Source organism: Zootoca vivipara, chromosome 11 (genome assembly GCF_965207765.1).
Source record: "Zootoca vivipara chromosome 11, rZooViv2.hap1.1, whole genome shotgun sequence".
Classification (NCBI taxonomy): domain Eukaryota; kingdom Metazoa; phylum Chordata; class Lepidosauria; order Squamata; family Lacertidae; genus Zootoca; species Zootoca vivipara.
Window position 1 is genome coordinate 12,876,086 of NC_142594.1, and position 23,794 is coordinate 12,899,879.

General features: G+C 41.6%; 1 protein-coding gene across 1 annotated transcript; it reads left to right on the forward strand.

The window, feature by feature from the left end:
- The first annotated feature begins 224 nt into the window (after positions 1 to 224).
- On the forward strand, positions 225 to 20,184 carry MRPL3 (mitochondrial ribosomal protein L3). The gene is made up of 10 exons (XM_035129763.3): positions 225 to 374; positions 1,384 to 1,565; positions 2,785 to 2,876; positions 4,424 to 4,522; positions 8,254 to 8,353; positions 8,809 to 8,869; positions 11,630 to 11,738; positions 12,271 to 12,348; positions 12,902 to 12,979; positions 19,028 to 20,184. Exons 1-10 carry the CDS (start codon positions 304 to 306, stop codon positions 19,175 to 19,177), a joined length of 1,020 nt encoding a protein of 339 aa, XP_034985654.1. The 5' UTR covers positions 225 to 303; the 3' UTR covers positions 19,178 to 20,184.
- The last annotated feature ends 3,610 nt before the right edge of the window (positions 20,185 to 23,794 follow it).

The window sequence follows — 23,794 nt, forward strand, 5'->3', positions numbered from 1 at the left end:
TCCAGCCAAGGTCAAAAAGCAGCCGCTTCCCTCCGGCGCTGTTTTGTCTATGGTTCTTGTAAAAAAAATAATCATAATCATGACGTAGGCGGGGTGTCCGTTTGGGAAAAGGGCAACGCCCATTCTTAGCCTGCCTGTGGCTCGAGGTAAAAAAAAAAAGCTCCGCTTCCTTCTGCGCCGGCGCGGGGCTGGTAGGAACCAAGTGTAGCCGGAACTTAGTTTCTAGACCGTGTCGGGGGACAGGCGGAAAGGTGGGGGGGGGTTCCGCCGAACTCCCGGTCGAAGAAGAACGCGGAGGGAGGGATGTCGCGCGCGGGGCTGCTGTGTCGGTTGGGCTCGCGGCTGCTGGCTTCGGGAGCAGGGATTCGGAGCGGGTACGTGTGGGGGAGGGGGCTCTCAACCGTCGCCGGGCGCTGGTTTTCCCCTCACAGACACCCACCCACATCCCGTGACCCAAATAAAGGGCTCCCGTTCCCTCAGGCAGAAGTTCCACAGGGGCGCGGGGGGGGGAAAGAACCCAAGCTTTACCTGTTGGGTTTCTGCCTGTTAAACGCAACAAGGGAAAGGGGGGGGAGGTGTGGAGAGCAGGGAGTGGAGTTTCGTTGAAGCTTTTTGGAACCAGTGTTGGAAACTTGAGATAGGAAAGCTGGGAGGCTAAAGGGCACCTGAAACCTGGGTTATGGTCGCAACAGCGGAATGTCTAGGCGCGCCTTTTTATATATACAAGCTGAAAATGAACGAACTGATTCTAAAATATTGTGTTCGTTTTTCACACGGTCTAGTCCTTCCCCTGCCCATCCCGCTAATGTTCCTAAGAGATTTAGCTTATTATATTGGCTGCATAATACTCTCCAAGGAACTTTGAATATTTTTGTAAGTCTGCTGCTTTCCCATTTGCCAATTTACTAAATATGTTCCCATCAGCAATTCTTTCTGCCTTTCTTAACAATTTCATTATCAGCCTACAACAATTAGGGTAATGCACTTCATTCTTCCATTTCTGCAATGTCAGTTGGGTTGCAGCCCACAAAAGTGCTTATAAGGTCTGCAAAATTTTTAGTTAACTCCCATCTTACTGTCCTTTAATATGCTTGTGAAACATGTTAGTATAATGCTCTGGAGAGCATGATTATTTGCCAAGGCCTCTCAACATGCTTTATAATTCTGCATTTGGCATCTCAACAAGAGCCTTTTAAACTGATATAGTAGTCATCAGATCCCTGCTCTTCCTGTCCTTGCTTTTGGGGTATGTGCTGCAGGTGTTTGCCAGTCTGGGGTTATTATTTTTGCCTTCCTGTATTTATGCTTGGCGATACCTTGAAGATAACAGGGTATCATAACTGAGTATCATTTTCTAAACAATTTTTATCTTCTGTTTGATAGTGGTCTATGGTGTGTCACAAGTAGGCATATTACTGACAATAGCACATGGTGGGATGAGCACCTTTCAAAAGAGAATTTCGAGTTCCTTAAGAAGTATACAGCGGAAGAATTCAAAGCTCAAACAGCCAGTAAACTCTGTCCACTAAAAGATGAACCCTGGCCTTTGCATCCATGGGAGCCAGGTTTGTATATGACAGGTTGGGAAGCAAAAAGCAAACCTATGTCCAATACTTGAGCCTGTATTTGGATTCCTTAAAACACAAATGCTTTTAAAATCAGTGAGCTGGATTCTAGTCCATTAAGGAAGCAGCACATGTAGGACATGAGAGTTATTTTCCCTTGCACCCAGTGCATGTGTGTAAATGTTCAACATGCCAGCCCATTATGAGAATTGGGAAGTTCCTACCAATTATTATTATTATTAGGCAGCCCTGTATCAGGAGGTTTTTAATGTTTTTAATGTTTCATGTTTTACTATGTTTTTATATGTGCTGTAAGCCACTCAGAGTGGCTGGGGAAACCCAACCAGATGGGTGGGGTATAAATATTATTATTATTATTATTATTCCAGCTAGCCTTTTCTTTTTTCATCCCCCACCCCCAAAGGACCACATATTCCAATTTTGTAGTTCTTGACTAAATATATCTAGGCTGCAAATATGGAATGCATGCACAATCCTTTTGTTCCCTATTGTGGTGCCTATGTGAATACCTGCATGTGCACAACACAGGGGAAAGGGCTCTGTCATGCCACAAAGGAGTCCCTCTGTACTCGGGCGTTGGGTCTCCAGTGGATTTGATTGAACCCTTTATTTTTCAGGTGTTGCCCACACTTAGATTCCCAGAACTTTTTTCTTCATGGCCTGCCACGTCTAGTCCATCCCATCTGCCTTCTGGGCAGAATGCCAGGTTCTCAGAATGATGGTGCAGACACTGCTCTTGCCCTCCGTGGCTGATGCTCCCATCATTTTTCACAGGCATGCCATGAATCACCTGAATGAAGCTTGTAGACCACTGGTCTGTGGACCACAATCACTAAAAGCTCACAAAAGGTCATTTAATATTAAATTGCAACCGTAGTCCCTTTCATTCACTCGGCTTTGGTACTAAGCTGCCAAAAATACATAGCCTGTATGCAAAAATAAATATTTGTTTGCTTTTTACTGCTGTGATAGGCCCCTCCCATGAGTAAAAAGCAGGCTAGTAAGCAAATGTGGGAGAAAAGTTCCCAGGTAGAAGCTTCTTCCTCTGTAGTCAATATGGAAGCAGAGTGCTCTGTCCCTTTTTCACCAGCCACTACACACATCTGAGGAAATTCCATGTGCTCACCTGTATGGAACAAAAGGTTAAATAAATGTTTAGCAAAATAGTTAAAGGGACTGCTTTCACTTTTAAACACAGGTTCTAAAAGAGTTGGACTTATCGCAGTAAAGTTGGGGATGATGCCATTGTGGACCAAGAAAGGTGAAAAAGTGCCTGTCACATTACTTCAGGTAAGGCAAATATTAGTCTTTAAAAACCATGATAGGTTGAAGAAAATAACATGCAGCCTGTCTTCTAGATGGCATATTTAGGATCTGGGCACTATCCTAACTAAACTGCTCCATTAGTTATAGCAGCACAATGGAACTTCCTTGCCCCCTCCTCCCCTGTGCCCCTTGCAGGCTTGTGAAATCTGTTTTGCCTCTTGTTTTGTTTTGCTAAAACTCTGAAGTCCAATAATCAGAGCTGGATGCAAAATAAGTATTGAGATGGAGCCAGACACAAAATATGGCTTAATAAAAAGACCTGGTTGCCTCCTGTCCCCCTCACCCCATGAACAACAGTAACCTGAGATTACCTGGAGATACAAGCGCACATATACAGTTAATGCAGTTTTCCAAAACTGGACATTATAATGGTGTATAGAAAGGTGTCCTTATTCATGTTTATCCTTCTAATCTAAACTGTTGGCTGTGCTATAGGTTGGATATCTATCTATCTATATATATATATAAATGTAAAATGTCCATGTTTGTGTGCATCCACTTTTCTCCGAAACCACTTGACCGATTGCGTTGAAATTTGGACACAACGTTCCATTCCAATATGCGAGTGTTTGCATAAACTTAAATTATATAGATGTCACACCTGTCACAGGTAAAAACATGATTTTGTGTACACAAATAGCGCCCTCCAGTGGTCGTAAAAGGAACAGACGCCATATCCGTTTGTATAGCAATAGTGCCATCTGTTGGACATCAAAGACGCCTCGGGGAACCCGGGGGGGGGGACAGTGTTTCCACACTCCTGCCCCTCCACCTCCTCCTCTTACCTCGCCAGATCCATAGCTGCCAGGGGGAGAGGGAGGGCGGCAGGTAGCCCGGGAGGCAGGCTCGGCCTCGCCGCGAGAGGCAGGCCGGCCCCGATGCCACGAGAGGCAAGCCAGGCCCCGCAGCCGACGCCACTGACGCCGACGCCACCACGAGAGGCAGGCCGGGTTCCGCAAGCCCCGCCGCCGGCCACAACTACGTGTGGCTGGGTACAGCTAGTAAATTCTAAAAATAAATGCTGACTTTCAGTTCCCCTTTAAAGGTTGCAGTACAGCAGTGTACAGCAGGCATAGGCAAACTCGGGCGCTCCAGATGTCTGGGACTACAATTCCCATCATCCCTAGCTAACAGGACCAGTGATCAGGGATGATGGGAATTGTAGTCCCAGACATCTGGAGCGCCGGAGTTTGCCTATGCCTGGTGTACAGCATCTTACTACTGATTCATTGTTGTTTGTATAAGAAGGAAATTAACCACTTGAAGCTGGAAGGGTTATTTCCAAGGGCTTACCTGAGGTTGAATTAGCAAATCCCTATTAGATTATTTATATGACGATGTTACACTTTTTATATTTGTCCTGTATTTAAGATTTTGGTGTACTTTGGATGCATTTCTGGTCTGTTGATGCTAATAATCAAATGGTGATGAGGATGTTATTATTCAACAAAATATGTATACGGGTTTTGAGATTACTTTTACCATTCTGAGTCGGCTCTTTTTCCTTGAAGGTTAGAGACTGCCATGTATTAAAACATATACCGAAGGAAGAAAAGGGCGGAAAAGATCCCTTTCTGCTTGTTGGAGGAAAAAATGTTTCGCAGTTTTATGTAAGTCTACTGTGTTGCTATTTGTGATAGAGTATCAGTTTTCATCAACTTCTTCTATAGAGTGCATTTTGGTGTGTGGTGTTCCTCTATATTTAAAAGCCTGCCTTTTTTATTTTTTAAAAATTGCTTGCATGCGTCACTGTTTGCTGTCATTTCTTGAAAATGTGATTTCTCCCTACTCTTTATCATTATCTGAAGGCAGGGGATTTTTGCATGGGGGACGGGATTTCCTGGTCCTGAATGGGGTAACTGTGCTCCTAAAGGGCCAGGTGTGCAGCCTGGGAGTCATTATGGACTCTCAGCTGTCCATGGAGGCACAGTTTGGTTGTATGTCCAGGGAGACTTGTCTACCTCCATCTGTTATGTCAGCTGAGACCCTACCAGCCTGCGCCCTGTCTCAGCAAAGTTGTCAATGCTCTGGTTATCTCCCGCTTGGATTACTGCAATGCGCTTAATGTGGGACTGCGTTTGAAGGAAACTGCAACTAATCCAGAATGCTGCTGCCAAACTGGTGACTGTGAGTGGCAACTGGGACCATATAACACTGTTTCTAAAAGATTTCCATTTCCGAGCACAATTAAAAGTGTTGGTGCTGACCTGTAAATCCCTTAATGTCTTCAGGCCTGAATACCTAAAGGAATACTGTACCCCCATTGTTGAGGTGAGTGGAGGATTCAGTCCTGCTGGGTGCTGCTTAAACACGCAGTTGGGAAGGGGAAAGAAGAGACACAACATGTCCTTCTGGCCTCTCCCCTCCTGATTGCAACATTTCCCCCTTCATTTAGGTGTATTATGTATTCTCCAATTTTCTGCTTCCTTTCTTCCCACATGCGTGTGCATGTGCAGGCCTTGGCTTTTTAGCTCCTCCGCAGCTTTCTCATTTATCCTTGGACAGAAACACAGGGCTAATTGAGACAGAAGGCTTTGGTTTCTAGGGAGGTATTATTATTATTATTATTATTATTATTATTATTATGAGCTTGAGAGAGAGGAGATGTGTCTGTGAGGAGAGGAGCTGGGAGAGCAAGGGGCCTCCCAATCACTGTGGTTCAGGGTAGGGGGGGCATGATGTGGCAGGTGGGACAGGCCAGGTAAGGGGCACACAGCACAGGCAGTACCTAGTAGCAGTGAAGGCAGCAGAGAAGGCATACTTTTCTTCCCCTGTTGTGTCCTCTTGGTAGCATCCAGCAAAGCTTTTCCAGGTAGTGTGGGGTCTTTTACATTCTAGCCCAAAGGGGGTGACTGAACCGGCGGTAGATTGCTATGACTTGTTTGCAAAGCATTTTGAGGATAACATTGCTTGCATCCACTGGGGTTATGGTTGTTGTTGTTGTTATTTACTCCACTGTTATAGCAGATGGGTCTCATAGGATGTCCAGAAAAAATGTTGGGTGGGATATAAAAAAGTGCTCTATCAATGAGTAAATCTACCATATTTTCTGTCAATTGTTATTAAGCTTTTTTGCCTCATTTTTAGCAACTGTTCTCATTTACAAATTTGAATCTCTAAATTTACAAAAGCTAAGTGCATCTAAGTTTATAGTATAACTGGGACATAGATGCTTCATGCCCTAGCTCATTGGGTAAATGTTATATGTTTGCGAAATGCACACATAAGTTAAAGTAGACTGTCATTATTGAGTACACTTAATATAGTCAATAAAATAGTTCCAGAAGTTGAAGTGGTTACCTGAGCTATCGTCTGTCAAACATCTTGATGGAATTTTCCTTCCTATGTTAGATGTGGTATAAAGCTGGAATCAGATACATGCAACAAAGAACCTAAAAGGTTTTTGCCTCTAATAGCTATCTTTTCATTTCTTTAATTATTATTATTTATTTTAATTCTACTCAGAGTTTATTATATCTTCAATCAGACCCCCCCCCTTGTTTTTACTTGCTGCTCTGAAAGAGGATCCATAGATACAAATGGATCCATAGATCCATATAATCCATATAAAGTCTTTTAATGTATATATGTGTTAATTTATTACATGTTTTAAAGTTGTTGCCAATAACAGCTACGTTTGCTGTCTAAATATAATAACAGTTTTGAAAGGATTGTCTAAGAAATTAGCTATGTTTTATTGTAGAAACTCAACACTCCAAATCCTAATCGCATTCTTTGAAAATAAGTTCCAGTGGCCATTGTGGAGCTTTCTGTAATGATGTGTTCTTAGGACTAGATTTTAATTATATATATATATATACTATATATATAGTAGTCATTTGTGTGAAAGAGAGAGAATCTCAGGAAGGTGACACCAAGAAGCATTTCAACCTTCGTCTCTAAAACAGTATTATAAAAATTTATCAATTTTATGCAGTTTGCACACAAAATGATAAGCGGGGGCGTTTTCAGGTGGGGCAAGTTGCTGCTGCTGTATAACCTTAAAATTGTCCTTTTGAACTCCTCTGGAAGTTCAGGAAGGCACTTTCATTGGGGAAAAGGGAAATTGCAGATAACTTCTACAACACTGACCACCTGACAGATGGTGATTATCCAAGTGTGTCGCTCCTGTCAGTCATGTAAATTGCTTTCTAGGGGAATCCATTTAAAGCACAAAACTCTGCAATACGGCTTCTTGCATTTTCAGTTTTCATTCATTTTACTTCTGTTTAGTTGATAGGTTGAGAGAGAGAGAGACTCGAGGGCAATTTCAGAATTAATCCACTATAAACCACTTATAAACTATGCTTCCTATGTGTTTGGTTAATAATGAAGTATCCTTGTGCTAAAGATTATAGACTCTAGTATGGTGAATTAAAATTTTAAACTTGCAAGACTTCGTTCTTTCACCATTTTCATTCTGGCTCTGCGGTTGTCCATGCTTTATTAAACCTTTACGCTTCGGCAAATTTTTAAATATTATTCTTTATGTAAAACTTTGTGGTACTAGGTTCTTATTTGAAAAGTCGCCATATTAATATTATAATCACACACTTTTTCAAAATTTGGTTTCTATCCACAGTTTTAATGCCCTAAATTATAGTTAATCTCAACTATAGCTAGCTTCATAAACTAGGCTTTGAAGTTGCTGTGTTTTAGTAAGGCGTAGTTTAGAATAAGCACAGCCTGTCTGGGATCAGACAGAATACTAAGCTGTGTTTAGTTGAAAAAGGAAGCAAAAGCTTTCCAAACTCCCTGTGGCTGCAATGGGGGGGGGGGGATAGAGGTAGCACACAAAGCCTAAGGCTTTCACAGGATCATTCCTGTATCACTAAACAAAGCCACATTTTGTCTTGTGTAGTTAATAAAAGGTGGATTTAGACAAGGGAAACCTGGTTTGAAATCCCCACAGCCTTAAAGCTCATTGGCTGACCTTGGGCCAACCAGTGTGTCTCCTCCTAACCTAATTCACACAGTTTTTGTGAGGATAAAATGGGTCAGAAAGCTAGAGAACAATCTCCCATCCCGAGCTCCAGTTTCTTTCTATGATTTTTTTCTCCTATGCTTGATTATCCATTGTAATAAAATAAAAAATAATTTTATTTTAATAATAAATAACAACCACTTCTTTAAAACTAAAGATTTTGAGCAGTTGTGTATAGGATCACACACTGTGATACAATTATGAGACAAAGGGACTCTAAATTTTATCAAGAAGCAAGTCCTTAAAACCACACAATTATCATATATTTTAAATTGTTTGAAGCATTCGAGGATTTTCAGTGTAAATATTTTAATTTCTTAATATTTCTCTCATTGTTACGGGTTGCATTTCTTACAGAAAGGTAGCGAAATGATGGAGTTGTACAGAACCGTTGGCATCCCGCCAAAGGAGAAGATTTCAACATTTAGAGTGTCGGAAAATGCCCTCATTAAGCCAGGTAATCTATGCAAAGTGAAGAACCACAGGATATAAATTTGCACAATATTTTCTCCTGGTGAATCAGAGCCATTGTGCAGAGCTGACATGTTTTGAAGTCCTCTGGTAAAATGGAGCAAATCCTATTACATCATCGAATATTATAACCATACATTTCCCGCAGAGAAATTCATGTTATCTGAAATGGCTGCTACCTTTTTAAAAAGCTTTCTTAGAGATAAATATATTTTTGTTTTGTTTTGTGCAGGGTGTTCCAATCAGGGGAAGCAGGCAATTTTTGATGCCTCCCCCGCAGGAACAAAGGGAATTGCTAAAAATTGCATCCTTCACGATTGCATGGCATGGATCACTCTGATCCCATCGCAGCAGTCCAAAAATGCCCGATATGCCTTGGACTTTGTCCAAACAAATAAGGATAAGAATAGGCTTAACTCGATTACATTCCTTCCCCACCAGGTACTCCCCTGTATGCTGCTCACTTCCGCCCTGGACAATATGTGGATGTCACTGCAAAAACGTAAGTTTCCTCCTGTAGCTATTTATGCGCTAGGATGTTTTTAACCACTTTTATTTTAGATAGTTATTAGACTTTGAAGGCAAATGCACAAAGTGATTTACAAGAAGATATTAAAATGAAAAGTATTAATAAGCCAGAGAAATACAACAAAACGAGGGAATTGTTTTCCAAAGCCACTGGAAATTGTCTTTTCTGGTATAATTGGCAGAAAAAGAAAAAACTGCTTCCTGAGTGTGGCCGTGTATGTGTGTGTGTATATGTATATGTGTATATATATATATATATATATATATATATATATATATATATATATATATATATATATACACACACATACATACACACACACATACACACATACACACACACACACACACACACACACACACACACACACACAACACACACATGGTTGTGATGAAATTGCTTTTCGATTTTTATCCCTTGAAAAGGGCTGTTTTTGGCTGTGAGGATAATTCATGGTATTTCTTTTAAAAGCAAGAACGAAATAAAAACAGACCATCCAGATGAAATGTTTAAGTGGACACTTGGTCTTATGACACCAGGGATTACGCTGGTTGATTAAAGTTGACAGAGCTGTCTTCTTTGAAGTTTGTTTCCTTCAGTTCGTGAATCTCTTGCAAGGAAACATTCCTCTTTTAAAAAAATATTTTTATTTATGATTTTCATTTATATACATTTCAGTAGTAGTTTAACAGTAAACATTTCAAAACTCGACTTCCTTTCTCCTCTGGCAATTTCATTCTAGTTTTTGTTGAATGCTGAGATGTCTATTTTCAGGGCTCTCAATAATTTTTGTAATTCATTTTTTTTTATAAAAACAAACAAACAATTTTAATGTTATATCTTAAATTGTTATTACACTCCCTGGGACCTTAGGGTGAATAAGTAATAAATTAAATTAAGGACAAGAAAAAGAACTGGAATTTATTTCTGAATAAACCTGCATATGATTGGGTTGAAAGTCCTTAATGTTTTCCATATAAGAAGCTCTTGAAAGACAATGCCTTATATGGTGTAACCTATTGAAAACTGCTTTCTGCTAACTTGCAGAAGTGATCATTTTTTAATTCTAAAGCCCAAATGCAGCTGCATACTTAATAGACCATTGAGTAGCAGTCTGAAAATTGCAGGTTAAACAAACATGTTTGTGCTGTTCTACTTTGCTTAAACAAATGCTGTTGAAATATGTACAGTCGTACCTCGGGTTACGACCACCTCGGTTTGCGAACAATTCGGGTTACGAACTGCGCAAACCCGGAAGTATTTTCGCCGCATGCGCAGAAGCAGCGTGCGCGGTCTGCGCATGCGAAAATCGTGAAAATAGCGCTTTGCACATGCGCAAAATGGCGCTTCGGGTCGCGTTCGGGTTACGAACTTTTCGGGTTACGAACTGCGATCCGGAACGGATCATGTTCATAACCCGAGGTATTACTGTACATAAGATATTTCTGTAATGATAGGTAATTATGCTGACAACTAAAGAAATTATCATGTTTTATAGGCTACTTTGCCTCTTTTCTGTATTTGAGTATTTCCTATACTTCTAAAGCAAATTGATTTATGCTTAATTTATACTCAAGAAAATGTCGTTTTGGCAACATAATTTTATTAATTGCACCCATCTTGAGAGAAAGGAGTACATACTCTAAACCAGGCATCCCCAAACTGCGGCCCTCCAGATGTTTTGGCCTACAACTCCCATGATCCCTAGCTAACAGGCCCAGTGGTCGGGGAAGATGGGAATTGTAGTCCAAAACATCTGGAGGGCCAAAGTTTGGGGATGCCTGCTCTAAACGATGGGTTGGATTAAGATTAAATCAATTGAGATTGTTTGTTACATTTTACTACCACTGTAAAAGTTGAATTCAAGTTATTTATATCTAACCTGCCCCATTGAGGCCTGTGGGTCTGAAATCTAACTTAGTCTGCCTCAAACCCAGTGTATTGCTTAGTCTGGGTAGATAAAGAGCTTTTCAGTTGGAAGGTTTGGAATCCTAAATGGCCCACCGTCACACTTTTCTTTTGCAAAATACTCCATTCCAAAACAATTCAGTATCTGTTCTGATCTTAACTCCATTGTAGAAAATTCAAGGGTCCAGGCCAGGGGTAGTCAACATGGTACTCTCAATTCCTTATCATCCCCGATCATTGATCATGCTGGCAAAGGCTTGATCTAGGCCTGCCTTAGATTTTGGTTAGATGAGTTTCATTTGTTGGTCATTGGTTGACATCTGCTGCACGATAGCATAAAGTGTGAACCCATTGATTCTGCTGAGACCCTTCAGTGGCTTTCAGTATCATCCACTAAGATACACTTTTGGGCAGATTTATAGGACTGTGGACACTGTTTTATGGTGGTTCTGCTTCTACTTCACTGGGAAGCTTCCAAAGCTGATCTGGCCTACTGGGGCTTGCGTGTGGGATCCTTCTGAAGTAGATTCCATGCTTTAACATTGGAAGCAAGTCTTGTTCTATGTGGCTTGCACCAACTTTGTATTTAAGCACTAGTCTGGCTGCCATAGGCGGCCAGGAGTTAAATGCAGGTGGGTGAGTGGGCTGGCAGAGGAGAGAGGAAGTGTTTTGTTCCTTCTCTGCATGAAGCATTGAAACCAAGTGGCATTTTTGAACAGCATTCTATAGGCGCCTTATACTGAAACTGCAACCCATGTATTGGGGAAATTACCTTTTTCAGTGGGTTATTTCAAAACTGATTTGACTTGGCCTTATCTGCTTTAGAATTGGCAAAGGCTTCCAAGGAGTCATGAAAAGATGGGGTTTTAAAGGTCAGCCTGCTACCCATGGCCAGACTAAAACACACAGACGACCTGGAGCCATTTCCAATAGTGTAAGTATTTTTAACTGAGTTACTATGACTTTGTCATTAAGAAGACAAGTGTTTAGAAAAAGTTTCTTCCAGTGAATGTAGACATTTCATTAAACAATGAGCTCTCTATGAACACTTTATTGGGATCCTACATAGTGAGCATGACACAGGTCAATAAAACTTTGAAGTTAATAATAATAATAATAATAATAATAATAATAATAAATTTTTATTTATACCCCGCCCTCCCCAGTCAAAACCGGGCTCAGGGCAGCTAACACCAATAAAATTACAATAAAACATCAAAAGAAATTAAAATACAGATTAAAATACAATATTAAAATTTAAAATGCAGCCTCATTTTAAGTAGTCCATAGGTGTGCATAGCTTTCAAGGTGTTTTTTTAAGTAGTACTTATGGCATGTTGTTAACACAATACCTGCTTTGGTTTTGATGCTGAATCTTATTTTATCTTATTTTACTCTTGTTCACATGCCATATAAGAGCACTTCTATGGCCGATGCCTAACTTGTATTTCGTATTTTTGAGACAGAAGGTTGGAAAGGTTTTCAAGGGAAAGAAAATGCCAGGGCGGATGGGAAATGTCTTCAGAACAGCGTCAGGACTAAAGGTGAGGCTTATGAATGTGCAGTAAAGGTGAGGTGCATCTCCTTTATTTGCCCCTTTGACTAAGTAGCTTCCTAGTGCATAATCACCCTCACGTAATAGCAAACATTATGTTTTCTTCTTAAATATCAAAGAGGCAAACCCACAAAGGCATGAGGAGATGGTCACTTTCTCTCCCTCTTGCTTGCCTGCCGACAACAGCATTGCTTCAGGGCAGGGGGAGAAAGAGGACTTCCCTGACCTGGCCTGGCCACTGATGGAGCTGGGGAAAGGGGACTTGAAATCGCCTGAGGTGGTGACCTCGAGGCCCAAGTCAAAGTACCAAAGTGCCTCCTCAGTACTCAGTGCCGCCCTGCCTGCTTGACAAGTGAGGCACAGCTTGCCTGGGAATGCTGATGGTGCTGTTCTGTTGCTGTGTAAAGAGGATGTGGAGCTGTATTTTCTTTTCCCCACAAGATATGAAAGTCTGCAGAAAGATGCTGCAGTTAGCACAGCAAGTAATTTTCAAAACCACCACAGAATGTTTTGATTTCAATTTGGTCGTTTTAATCTTTCAGGTGTGGCGGATCAATGTGAAGCACAATATCATTTATGTACACGGTTGTGTCCCAGGTCATAAAAACTGTTTAGTAAAGGTAAGTTTGGCTTCGAACTGTTGCATAATGTCCCAACGCAGTGCATTCAGCGACTGCTTTGGTCAGCCTTGATTTTCTTGTTTCTTCCACCTTGTGCCATGTACAACAATGTGTTGTGCTTTGTTTCCACTAGCCTTTCCCAAGCTTGGTGCCTTCTAGATGTTTTGTACTCCAGTTCCCATCATTCCCGACAAGTGACCATACTGGGTAGTGGTGATGGATGTTGTAGTCCAGAACATCTGGAAGGTGTCAGGTTGGGCAAAGAACTCTCTTTAAATTGCAAAAAAAAACCTCTTTACATTGTGAATGGATACTGGCAAGCATTGAAAGCTGTCACAGAAGAATACAGAGTGAGGTTATCAGTGGTTGGTCAGGTAAGACCTTTGCAAAGGAGCCAGGATAGCTCTTTTTCTTTTTTTCTTTTACATTATCATTTTTAATTTGGTACTGTGGCACGAGCTAGAAAAAAAATAGAAACTGGATTTTCTTCTGAAATCAAATTTCACAGCATTGAATAATATGGTGCTGGGTACTGATTCCCTTCAAGTAAATGTGGCCTGTTGTTGTTTAGTCGTTTAGTCGTGTCCGACTCTTCGTGACCCCATGGACCATAGCACGCCAGGCACTCCTGTCTTCCACTGCCTCCCGCAGTTTGGTCAAACTCATGTTCGTAGCTTCGAGAACACTGTCCAACCATCTTGTCCTCTGTCGTCCCCTTCTCCTAGTGCCCTCAATCTTTCCTAACATCAGGGTCTTTTCCAGGGAGTTTTCTCTTCTCATGAGGTGGCCAAAGTACTGGAGCCTCAGCTTCACGATCTGTCCTTCCAGGGAGCACTCAGGGCTGATTTCCTTAAGAATGGATAGGTTTGATCTTCTAGCAGTCCATGGGACTCTCAAGAGTTTCCTCCAGCACCATAATTCAAAAGCATCAATTCTTCTGCGATCAGCCTTCTTTATGGTCCAGCTCTCACTTCCATACATCACTACTGGGAAAACCATAGCTTTAACTATACGGACCTTTGTCGGCAAGGTGATGTCTCTGCTTTTTAAGATGCTGTCTAGGTTTGTCATTGCTTTTCTCCCAAGAAGCAGGCGTCTTTTAATTTCGTGACTGCTGTCACCATCTGCAGTGATCAAGGAGCCCAAGAAAGTAAAATCTCTCACTGCCTCCATTTCTTCCCCTTCTATTTGCCAGGAGGTGATGGGACCGGTGGCCATGATCTTGGTTTTTTTGATGTTGAGCTTCAGACCATATTTTGCGCTCTCCTCTTTCACCCTCATTAAAAGGTTCTTTAATTCCTCCTCGCTTTCTGCCATCAAGGTTGTGTCATCTGCATATCTGAGGTTGTTGATATTTCTTCCGGCAATCTTAATTCCGGCTTGGGATTCATCTAGTCCAGCCTTTCGCATGATGAATTCTGCATATAAGTTAAATAAGCAGGGAGACAATATACAACCTTGTCGTACTCCTTTCCCAATTTTGAACCAATCCGTTGTTCCATATCCAGTTCTAACTGTAGCTTCTTGTCCCACATAGAGATTTCTCAGGAGACAGATGAGGTGATCAGGCACTCCCGTTTCTTTAAGAACTTGCCATAGTTTGCTGTGGTCGACACAGTCAAAGGCTTTTGCATAGTCAATGAAGCAGAAGTAGACGTTTTTCTGGAACTCTCTAGCTTTCTCCATAATCCAGCGCATGTTTGCTATTTGGTCTCTGGTTCCTCTGCCCTTTCGAAATCCAGCTTGCACTTCTGGGAGTTCTCGGTCCACATACTGCCTAAGCCTGCCTTGTAGAATTTTGAGCATAACCTTGCTAGCGTGTGAAATGAGCGCAATTGTGCGGTAGTTGGAGCATTCTTTGGCACTGCCCTTCTTTGGAATTGGGATGTAGACTGATCTTCTCCAATCCTCTGGCCATTGCTGAGTTTTCCAAACTAGTGGCCACATAGCCTGTGGCCGTATGATATTAATTACATTTTAAAGGCTTTTTCAGTTGGCTCAGTGTTTGTGCAAGAGAGTTCCTGAGAACCGATAGAAGCTACTATTGATTTCCCAAAGGAAGATCAGTTTGTGATTATTTCCCAACAGAGACGAAATAAAAATGCCCGTTCCTTGTGTTACTAAAGGAACACCATTATTTGTGAAGGGCACACCAACATCTAGTTCATCTGCTTATTCTCTGGCTGATGGTTGAGGCCAGCTTACTTTTCCACTTGCTTGTGTGGTCTTCCTGGGAGAGGATGTGTGGGGACACCACGTGGCCCTTAGCTGCTCTGACTCCTGTGACAAGAGGCCACAGTGATTTCCCCCCCAATGCTGTTGTAGAAGCAGGGCAACTGTTCAGATGCAGTGCTGTTAATACGCATGTGACAAGGGGCTTCCTAATGCTTGGCTGCCATCCTCCTTATATTGCAGAGAGCTGTGGATACATGAAGCTGTTCTTCGTCTCAGACCTTGCTCTTCTGTCTTCTCCCTCTCCCAAGCCGTCACATTCAATTAGGTTGCATGCTGTTTCCCATTCCTGTTTTGTTCTAGGAGGACCCTGGTATGGAAATATGAGCCACAAAAGTTTGAGGAGTCCTTTACACAACAGGGCTTCACCCAGCCAAAGTACAAGCATAGTGGAAAAACGCTGAGCCAAGCCTTGTTATACTGCCAGTGACATCTGACTGCATGAAAATAAGTGAACTGCACTCTGAGTGCTGTTGTCGCAAGCATCTTACAATGCCCTGCAAAGTCAAATATTGACTTATTACACCATACATATTTTGGTGCTATCAAATCCTGAGTGCAAAATTGCATGTTTCCCATATATCAAACATGCTACCAACTTTTTTTTCTTCACAAATCTGCTTTCTGATTGAAAAAAACTCTTAACTATACAAATGACACTGAAAGGAGGAACTAGACAAGCAAGCGATGAGAGAGAACATTTGAACCTGACTGAGCTGCTTTTATAGACTGCATCACCATCAGGGTGGCTGTATAGAGCAGGGGACTTCAAGTCTGTTTGGAGACAGGGGCAGAGATTCTGAACGTGTTCAAAGGCTGTTACTTTGCCTTGAAACATACTTAAAAGGCCTGGTGCTAGAGGACAACTTTAACTTGACAAGTGTCATCTAATGAAGTGGCTGGTGTATGACATGCATATGTAGCTTGATTGTGAGAATGCACCTATATTCTGTTGCAGTTTTTGGGGTGGATGAAATCGATGGGACCTAGTTAAGACAAGGTGAACTACCCTATTTTCCTTGCGCATTATCCTCAGCTAAAGTCATAACACACTAGTCTCTTTAAGTCCTGTCTTACTGATTCTGTTCTTCTAGCAATGGAGAATACACAATAATTTTTAATTGTGGAGAAACCACAAGAAGTGAACAGAGATTAGAGCAGTATTAGCCCCACGCTCCATTGGTCACACCCTTAGCTTCTTATTTGCATTAAAATCTGGCTCTCTTGCCAGTCGTTTATGCTCCTAGTTTTGTGACAGAAATATGTGCTGTTGGGTTCATTTTATGTGTAACCTATATAACTAGAGAGAGTGGTTATTTGAGATATGTGGGCATCCTCAACTTGAGATGTGTGGGCATCCAACTTTTCTTGGAATTATTTTTTGTCCAGGAACTGCTTAAACAATATAATTTTGATGTAAAATTGTAAATAAATGAAAGTCGCCGCTGTCTTGTGTGCACAAAAAGCACAGCTACAGAGCATTGGTGCCCTCTTCATTGGTTATTTGGCAACTATTAAGCCACTGTGCACCTTGGCAGGTGTACATTTATAAAGAACATTTTCCCCAGTAGGCTTGAAATTACCTAAGTGAACAGCGTTGAGATCTTTCTGAAATACTAACATTGCAAAGCCTCTTCTAATTAAGGTTTTGCCCTTAGTTATGGAATATGTCATCCAAAAGCATGTTTCACTTAAAAGAAAGTCTTTTATTTATTTTAAATCAAATAAAATTTTCAGTAAGCAGTTATGTTTGGGGCATTCGCAAAAATTAAAACCATGCTAACAATTCAGTCGATAACATACGTTTGATTCCTGGCTGTGCTCCCATTGCCAGATTACGCAGAATAAAAATATCAAGAGTAATAGTGTGCCATTTTGCTCCTTCCCTACAGTTTGTTATGTTCAATTTTCATCATGATCACTCATGCCAAAGGCTAAGATTTTTCATCTATCTTTCCTACTAGGAGCTTCACCTGAGCTCATCATGTAGGATATATGCTATGGAAGTGCTCCACTTCATTGCGGACTGTGCTGCCTCTGGCTGTTGGAACCTAATTTGATGGGAAATTGTGGTGCACATAATTTTGACTATGCCTAGAATGTAATTGGGGCATGTTCTTATTTTTTTTTCCCCCGATCTCTAAAGCACTTTATGTAATTAAAACAATTAATGTAAGCCGTAGGATTGGGAAATGGTGCGCACACAAACTCACCTGGGACAGTTTCTTCACTCTTGCAGGGTGCTTTTTCCTCCATGACCCTTAGCCTAGGAGAAGTTGAGAACAAAGAAGTTTTGCAGCATTCACTGTCCCTAGCCCTTCGATATCTAACATTTTTACTGAGGCAAAAAGATTCCAGTCTTGCACACTTTGGGGAAAGGTACTTTTTTTGCTACGTAAGTGTCTTGCATCTTGTTACTGTTCATGCAAAGTACTGATTCAGCCTGGAGCTCTGCTAAACTGCAAAGTGGTCTGTGACTTCACCCTACTTCTAAGCATTAAGCTTGCTACAGGCTCAAGCAATTTTTGCGGATTATGTTCTGCTGAGCTGTTCAAACTTGAGACCTCTGCTATCAGTAGCACAGCGTCTTGTATGTACGTTTCCCTAGGTGTCTACAAGGCATTAATTTACTGTTTTGCAAAACCGTGACCCAAAACCCATTTCAAACAATTGAATACCTGCACCCTATTTCTAAACACATACCTGCTGTGTGATCCTTTTTTGTTTGTTGTTTTATTTAATTTTATTTTTAAAAAGATAAAGCTGTAATTTAGAAAGAACAAGGAGCCTGGCAAACAAGTATCTTTGTGCGTGTCTACCTGGGTCCCTTGTGGAAACACTGATGGTGTTGGCATAGACACACACACACATTTTGTCAATACTTTATTATCTATTTTGGTTGACATTAATACAGATATTAAATCAAAGGAATTGGTAACATTTGTGCTTGCAACCAGGCTGACCATTTCACAATTAAACACATTGTGGGAAAGCTGAACCCCTCCATTTATCCAAAGGATAACCAGGCTCACCCCCCCCCCCCGTGACACACAACAAATAAAAGACTCTACAAGGAACCCACCCACCAGTGTTTCCCCCAATTGTCTCTTAAAGGACAGCAAGAGAGAGACTCTGTTGTATGTGTTCATGGCTCTGGAGCACATAAATTTAATAATCATGAGATAAGCTTGTTTTATGGGTTGATATTTAGTTATAGAACAGGAAGCAGAGTATAGTAATAAATGGACACTTCTCACAGTGGAGGAAACTGAGAAGTGGGAGTCCTCTGGTCATCTGTATAACGATCATTGTTCTTTATCCTGCTCATGAATCATCCATAGTTAGGAGTGAGCAGTGAAGTGGCCACATTTGCAGATGACCACAAATCATTTGAGTGTCATTCTTTAATGGTATAGGTTGCCTTCAACAATCAGTATTTAGCTCAGTGTAAAAGATTAAATATTTCACAGGAGGCTTTTTTCTTCTTCTGTGCTCTCATAAATTTCAATTTTTTTCTATTAGGAGTAAAAAATGATGGAAAATTGTTGTTTAACCACCACTCCAAGGTTTTTTCCTCAGGCTTTCACATCTCTACAACTACATCTCTGATCTTTCTGCTTGGCTGCTTTGTTGTCCTTTTCTGTCACATTATGGCGAATGACCAACTTCTTTCCTCCCAAGTTCTCATCTCACATTACACTTTCCTTATCTAGTTACTCCAACTGGTGCTCTGAGCAATACTTTTGTGTTTTGAATCCTAAGTGAATTTTTGCCCACTTTTCATTATCAACCCCTCTTGCGCTTGTTGTGTTTTAGGTCAAGGATTCGTCTTTACCATCTCACAAAGATGACTGCAAGAATTCACCATTCCCAACTTATTTCGCTGATGGCGAAGAGCAGCTACCTGATGAGTTGTTTGATGAGGAAATTTTTCAATTCACTGAGCCCTCCATAACATTCACTTAACAATTGACATCCTGATGTGCAGGCAGCCTTCCCGTCAAAAATGTCGGTCCGAAGATGCAAAACAGGAAAATCCTCCCAAAAAAGTATCATCTGGCACCAACCTGCCCACACGACTCTGGACAACCAGTTATTTTTGTTAAGAGTTTTCTTCATTGCAACGGACACCAAAGGATGATAAGCAAAGAAATAGTGACACAGCTGATTGACACTTTCAAAAAATAATTCAAAACCTTCCAAACTGATAATACATGTGTGTTTATATTTAGTGTATATTTACCTCTATCATGTTATGAAACAGATACATGTCTTTTTTCCCTTTCTTCAGCAGAAAATTGGCTGTGATTTGCTTAATATAAAAAATACCACTTTTTAAGTTCATTCTGCCCTGTGCCTGAGCAGTTTGGAGACACACAGGCTATGCGTGGTTCGAGAGACCTTATCACCTGCACCGTAGGAAGCCCCACACTCCCAGTGGTGGCTTCCTTGACTGTCCCTACTACAGCTGATCTGACAGCCGGCAAAACTAGTCACTTTTTTTAATGGTACATCTGTATTGGCATCGGCTGTCGAGAGTTGCTGGAGGGAAACCCACAGAGAAGGCAAATCCAGTGTCTGCTGTTCACATACATCTACATAAACAAATCCAGGGATCCTTGCATATTCAACAACAAGGATGCAATGAATAAGAGTGATAAAGAATTTCTTTCCAATTTCTCCCAGTTCAGACTGAAGCCTATGGTGCTCTGCGTTTTCAGGAACTTAACTGAGCAATTCCTCTCTTCTGATGTCCCCTAGCAACAGGAGCAGGGAAAGAGTTGGTTTTTTAAAAAATAGTCGTCAAGTTTGCCTGTTTGCAGTTCACTCTAAGTGCTTCAGATGGCAATCCTGGCTACCCTCAATTACCTGAAGATTGCTCTCATAGGAGAGAAAGCAATTGTTCTCCATCAGTGCTCATCTCTAACTCCCAAATCTGTCACATTAATAAATGTCCAAGCTGTCTGCTTTGATTTGGAGTTGTACTGTGCCTTTTCACTGAGATACAATACCATATCAGCCACCGTTACCATTTTCTATCAAAGTGCACGTTTTTAATACAAGTTTCTAACTAATTACCGTATTTTCACATGAGGTACTCTATCTTATTAAAAAATAATAATTGCTTGTTTATAAGCATGATGAGATTTAAATGTTAAAAAACATTTTAAATCTCACATATTAAATATAAATTATGTTTTGAAAGTATTTTCCTAATCTATTAATCTAAGATGAAGAAACCCCCCATATTGTTTGATGCCATTGTTATTGTGGAATATTAGTGGTAATTAGCGAGAATTTGCAGCCGTGTCCCATAACAGCAAGCCACCTGCCCCCCCCCCCCCCGTTAACTTTTAATATGTTGACTTCCAAATCTTTCCTATTAGCAGATACAACATATATATTCATAAGGGTGGTAATTGTTTAAAAGCATTATCTGCCACCCTGCAATGATGTAAGGCACAATAGGGCGATGACTTGAAAAAGTAGAACTCTGATGTAAAAGATTTGCTTCCCAGCAAGGATTGAACTAGAATTCCCATCAACTCCTACAAGCATGAGCAATCAGGATGATGGGAGTTGTATTCTGGAGGGCACCATGTTGACTACCTCCATAGTATATCCTTGCTCAACGCCAAGAGGTGTGCTTTCCTGTTTTCTGGCAGCTCCATGTAATCTCCCTGTAATTTACTATATTTTGTCTGCTGTACTAGATTTTGTCTCTGCTGTTTCCATTCCTTGGTTTCGGAAAGTATAAAAATGTCCTTGGAGTTGCTTCTGTAATGTATAAAAGTGATAAATGTTGAGCAAGATAGAAATCTGGGGTGCCAAAAGCTTTGATCAAGCAAGCAATATTCTGTACTGGATCACATGTTGCCATACAGAAGCCAAGAGCAGCAGAATAGTAAGTCAATCCTGGGTCTTACACTGAGATTTTCACTGCCGCCAACTGCTGTATTTCATTCCCAACTATGCTCAGTAATCTTTGAGGCTAGCCTGTTTCATGTGACACACTGAAACAGGTTTAAAACTATGGCTTAATGCGAATGAGCATCAGGGTAGTGCCCCTCAACTGCCACACCGCAGATGAAACAAGTCAGAGTCTCACTTACATTGCCCAAAGCCAGGCACATGGTTCATTTCCCCCAAATAAATGACAAGTGCTAATGATTGGTTGGTCTTTGCTTCCTACAAAAACAAAAAACAAAACCTGGTCCAGACAACAGGACAATCCAGATTCTGGCTTGTTTGTCTGGGACAGCAACAGGAAAAATGAAGGTGTACCATGGAGACCTTAGAGCAGAGTGCTGGTGCATATTAAACGTGATGTAATGAGATGTGGCAAACTGGGACAATATTAGGAACATGAGAACATGAGATGAGCCTGCTGGATCAGGCCAACGTCCTCTCTAGTCCAGTGTCCTGTTCTCGCAGTGGCCGACAAGATGCTGGGGGAAGCCTGCAAGTTGGATGTGAGGGTAACAGCATTTCTAGCAACTGCTATTCAAAGGCATAAACGTTGCAGCTATTCTGTCGTCTTCTCTTAGATGTAGTCTGGATCAAGTATGCTAGCTCTCATCCTAAACCTTTGTCGGGTTGTCTTTAGATGTCTCCAATGCCTGCCAGTCTCTTGACTTCTCACACTTCCCTTCCAGAGCTGAGAACAAGTATTTGCTGTTGACAGTTCCAGGCACATTGTACACAGGCAAAATTTTCAGAGCTGATAACGGCTTAATAATAATAATAAAAGGCTGTAACAGGAAGCCTAAGTAGCCTTCCTTTATTCCTTTGTGGCAATTGGCAGCCACATCTTCAGGTTTTAATTTCTTGCCCCAAAAAGAGACCGGGAAGTGTCCGTGGACTGATGTTTGCCACCCTGGTGGGTTTTTGCTTCCTGTCATCTTGGAGTGAACCTTTTGCATTTGCCTTCAAGTCTAGATTATGGGCGCATTGATATTGGATTGAGGAAGGCCCTTCCATCGCCCTTAGCTAATTCATGTAATTCTAACAAACACTGCTAATCCTTGCAGTCAAGCACTCCGTGACTCCCGGCAGGCAATTTATTTCTTGCCTGCCTCTCGGCTTTGAGATATTTTGCTTTCCCATCATTTTTTTGCATGCAAAAGAATTGGGGTGCTCCCATTTCACGTGAGCGGCTTAGGAAAGACAGGAGCGGTCATTCAGCAATACAGAATGAGCCGAGATGTACAGATGACAGGGCCTTAACTGCGTAATGGCAACAAGCAATTCGAAAACCCTGAAGCTGGTCTGGCTGGCTGGTCTGTTTTTAATATGAAAGTGGGGAAAGGCCAGCGTTGGTGGCATAGTCTATGTACAGGCAAAAAATAATGTGAAACCCCAACCTGATGCATATACAGTATTCATTACTTGCCTCAGGCACCAATTCAAGCCCAGTCAACACAACATCCATTACAGAATGAAGGACTAGGATAGGTTAGGCCAGGCATCCCCAAACTTCGGCCCTCCAGGTGTTTTGGACTACAATTCCCATCTCCCCTGACCACTGGTCCTGTTAGCTAGGCATCATGGGAGTTGTAGGCCAGAACATCTGGAGGGCTGCAGTTTGGGGATGCCTGGGTTAGGCCATGTCATGGGCCAGGAGTCAGCTTCACCTGCTGAACAGCAGCCTGAAGGCGGCAGAAAGCAGAGTGACTCCACCTGCTTCTGATCAGCCATCAAGGACTCAGAGGTGGAAGTGCTGATGAGAACCAGCTGGCTCCAGTTTTCTTAAGCAGGGCTTCCGGCCTCAGTCAGTTGCTGGAAACAATGTTTGTGGTTCCTGGTCCGGCCTTGCTGCTTTTTGCTCCTCTTGGGTCATCGAATACCTTGACCCCCTGGACTTTCTGACCACGTAAGCTGCTAAAGGCCCGACTTTAGGACTGGACCTGACTTTGCTTACCGACTCCGCCTCCAGGCAAGTACCCTTTATTTTTTTTAAAAAAAGGTTTTATCGGGGGGTTTTGTGTTACAAAGCAAACGGATAAACGGAACGGTACATCTATTGTCTCCACTTTCAATTCATAGTCATTTTCACAGTTGGTTTCCTTTTGGCGAGAGATCCTTTTGTCATAGACATCTTGCAGTTGGGGGAAAGGGTTGGGGAGAGAGATGGAGGTACTGTTCTTTCGTTCTATTGCCTGTTCTTAGTGTGGGGAGGGTTGTGTCAGCATCACACGGGTGGGCCCTTTGTGTATCTATTTTTATTGATATTGCGAGAGGTTGAGTTCCTGAGCTGCTTGAGAGTAAGTGACTTAAGAGTTCCTTATAGTGTTTGTGTGTGTTGCTCTCCTGGAAGATATTTAATAGGGCAAGTTCTGGAGTTGCTTCTATTACCTGTTTTGTTGTTCTGGAAATTTCCTGCAGCACTGATATCCAGAAGGATTGGACTTTAGGGAGCTATGTGCCTTTTGCAATGCAGCCTCTCCAGCATTTAGATGAAGTTCCTGGCCGTGTCTGCTAGCTTCTGCTGTGTTAGGTACCATCTATATATGTTTTAGGGTGAGTTATCTCTTTGAATGGTGGTTAGACCATAGTCTAGAGACCACTGGGTGTGGTTTAATT

Coding starts and splice junctions, on each gene's coding strand:
- MRPL3 (XM_035129763.3), top strand. CDS start 304: ATGTCGCGCGCGGGGCTGCTGTGTCGGTTGGGCTCGCGGCTGCTGGCT. Junction 4,523..8,253: donor AAAATGTTTCGCAGTTTTAT/GTAAGTCTACTG, acceptor CATTTCTTACAG/AAAGGTAGCGAAATGATGGA. Junction 12,349..12,901: donor GAACAGCGTCAGGACTAAAG/GTGAGGCTTATG, acceptor TTAATCTTTCAG/GTGTGGCGGATCAATGTGAA.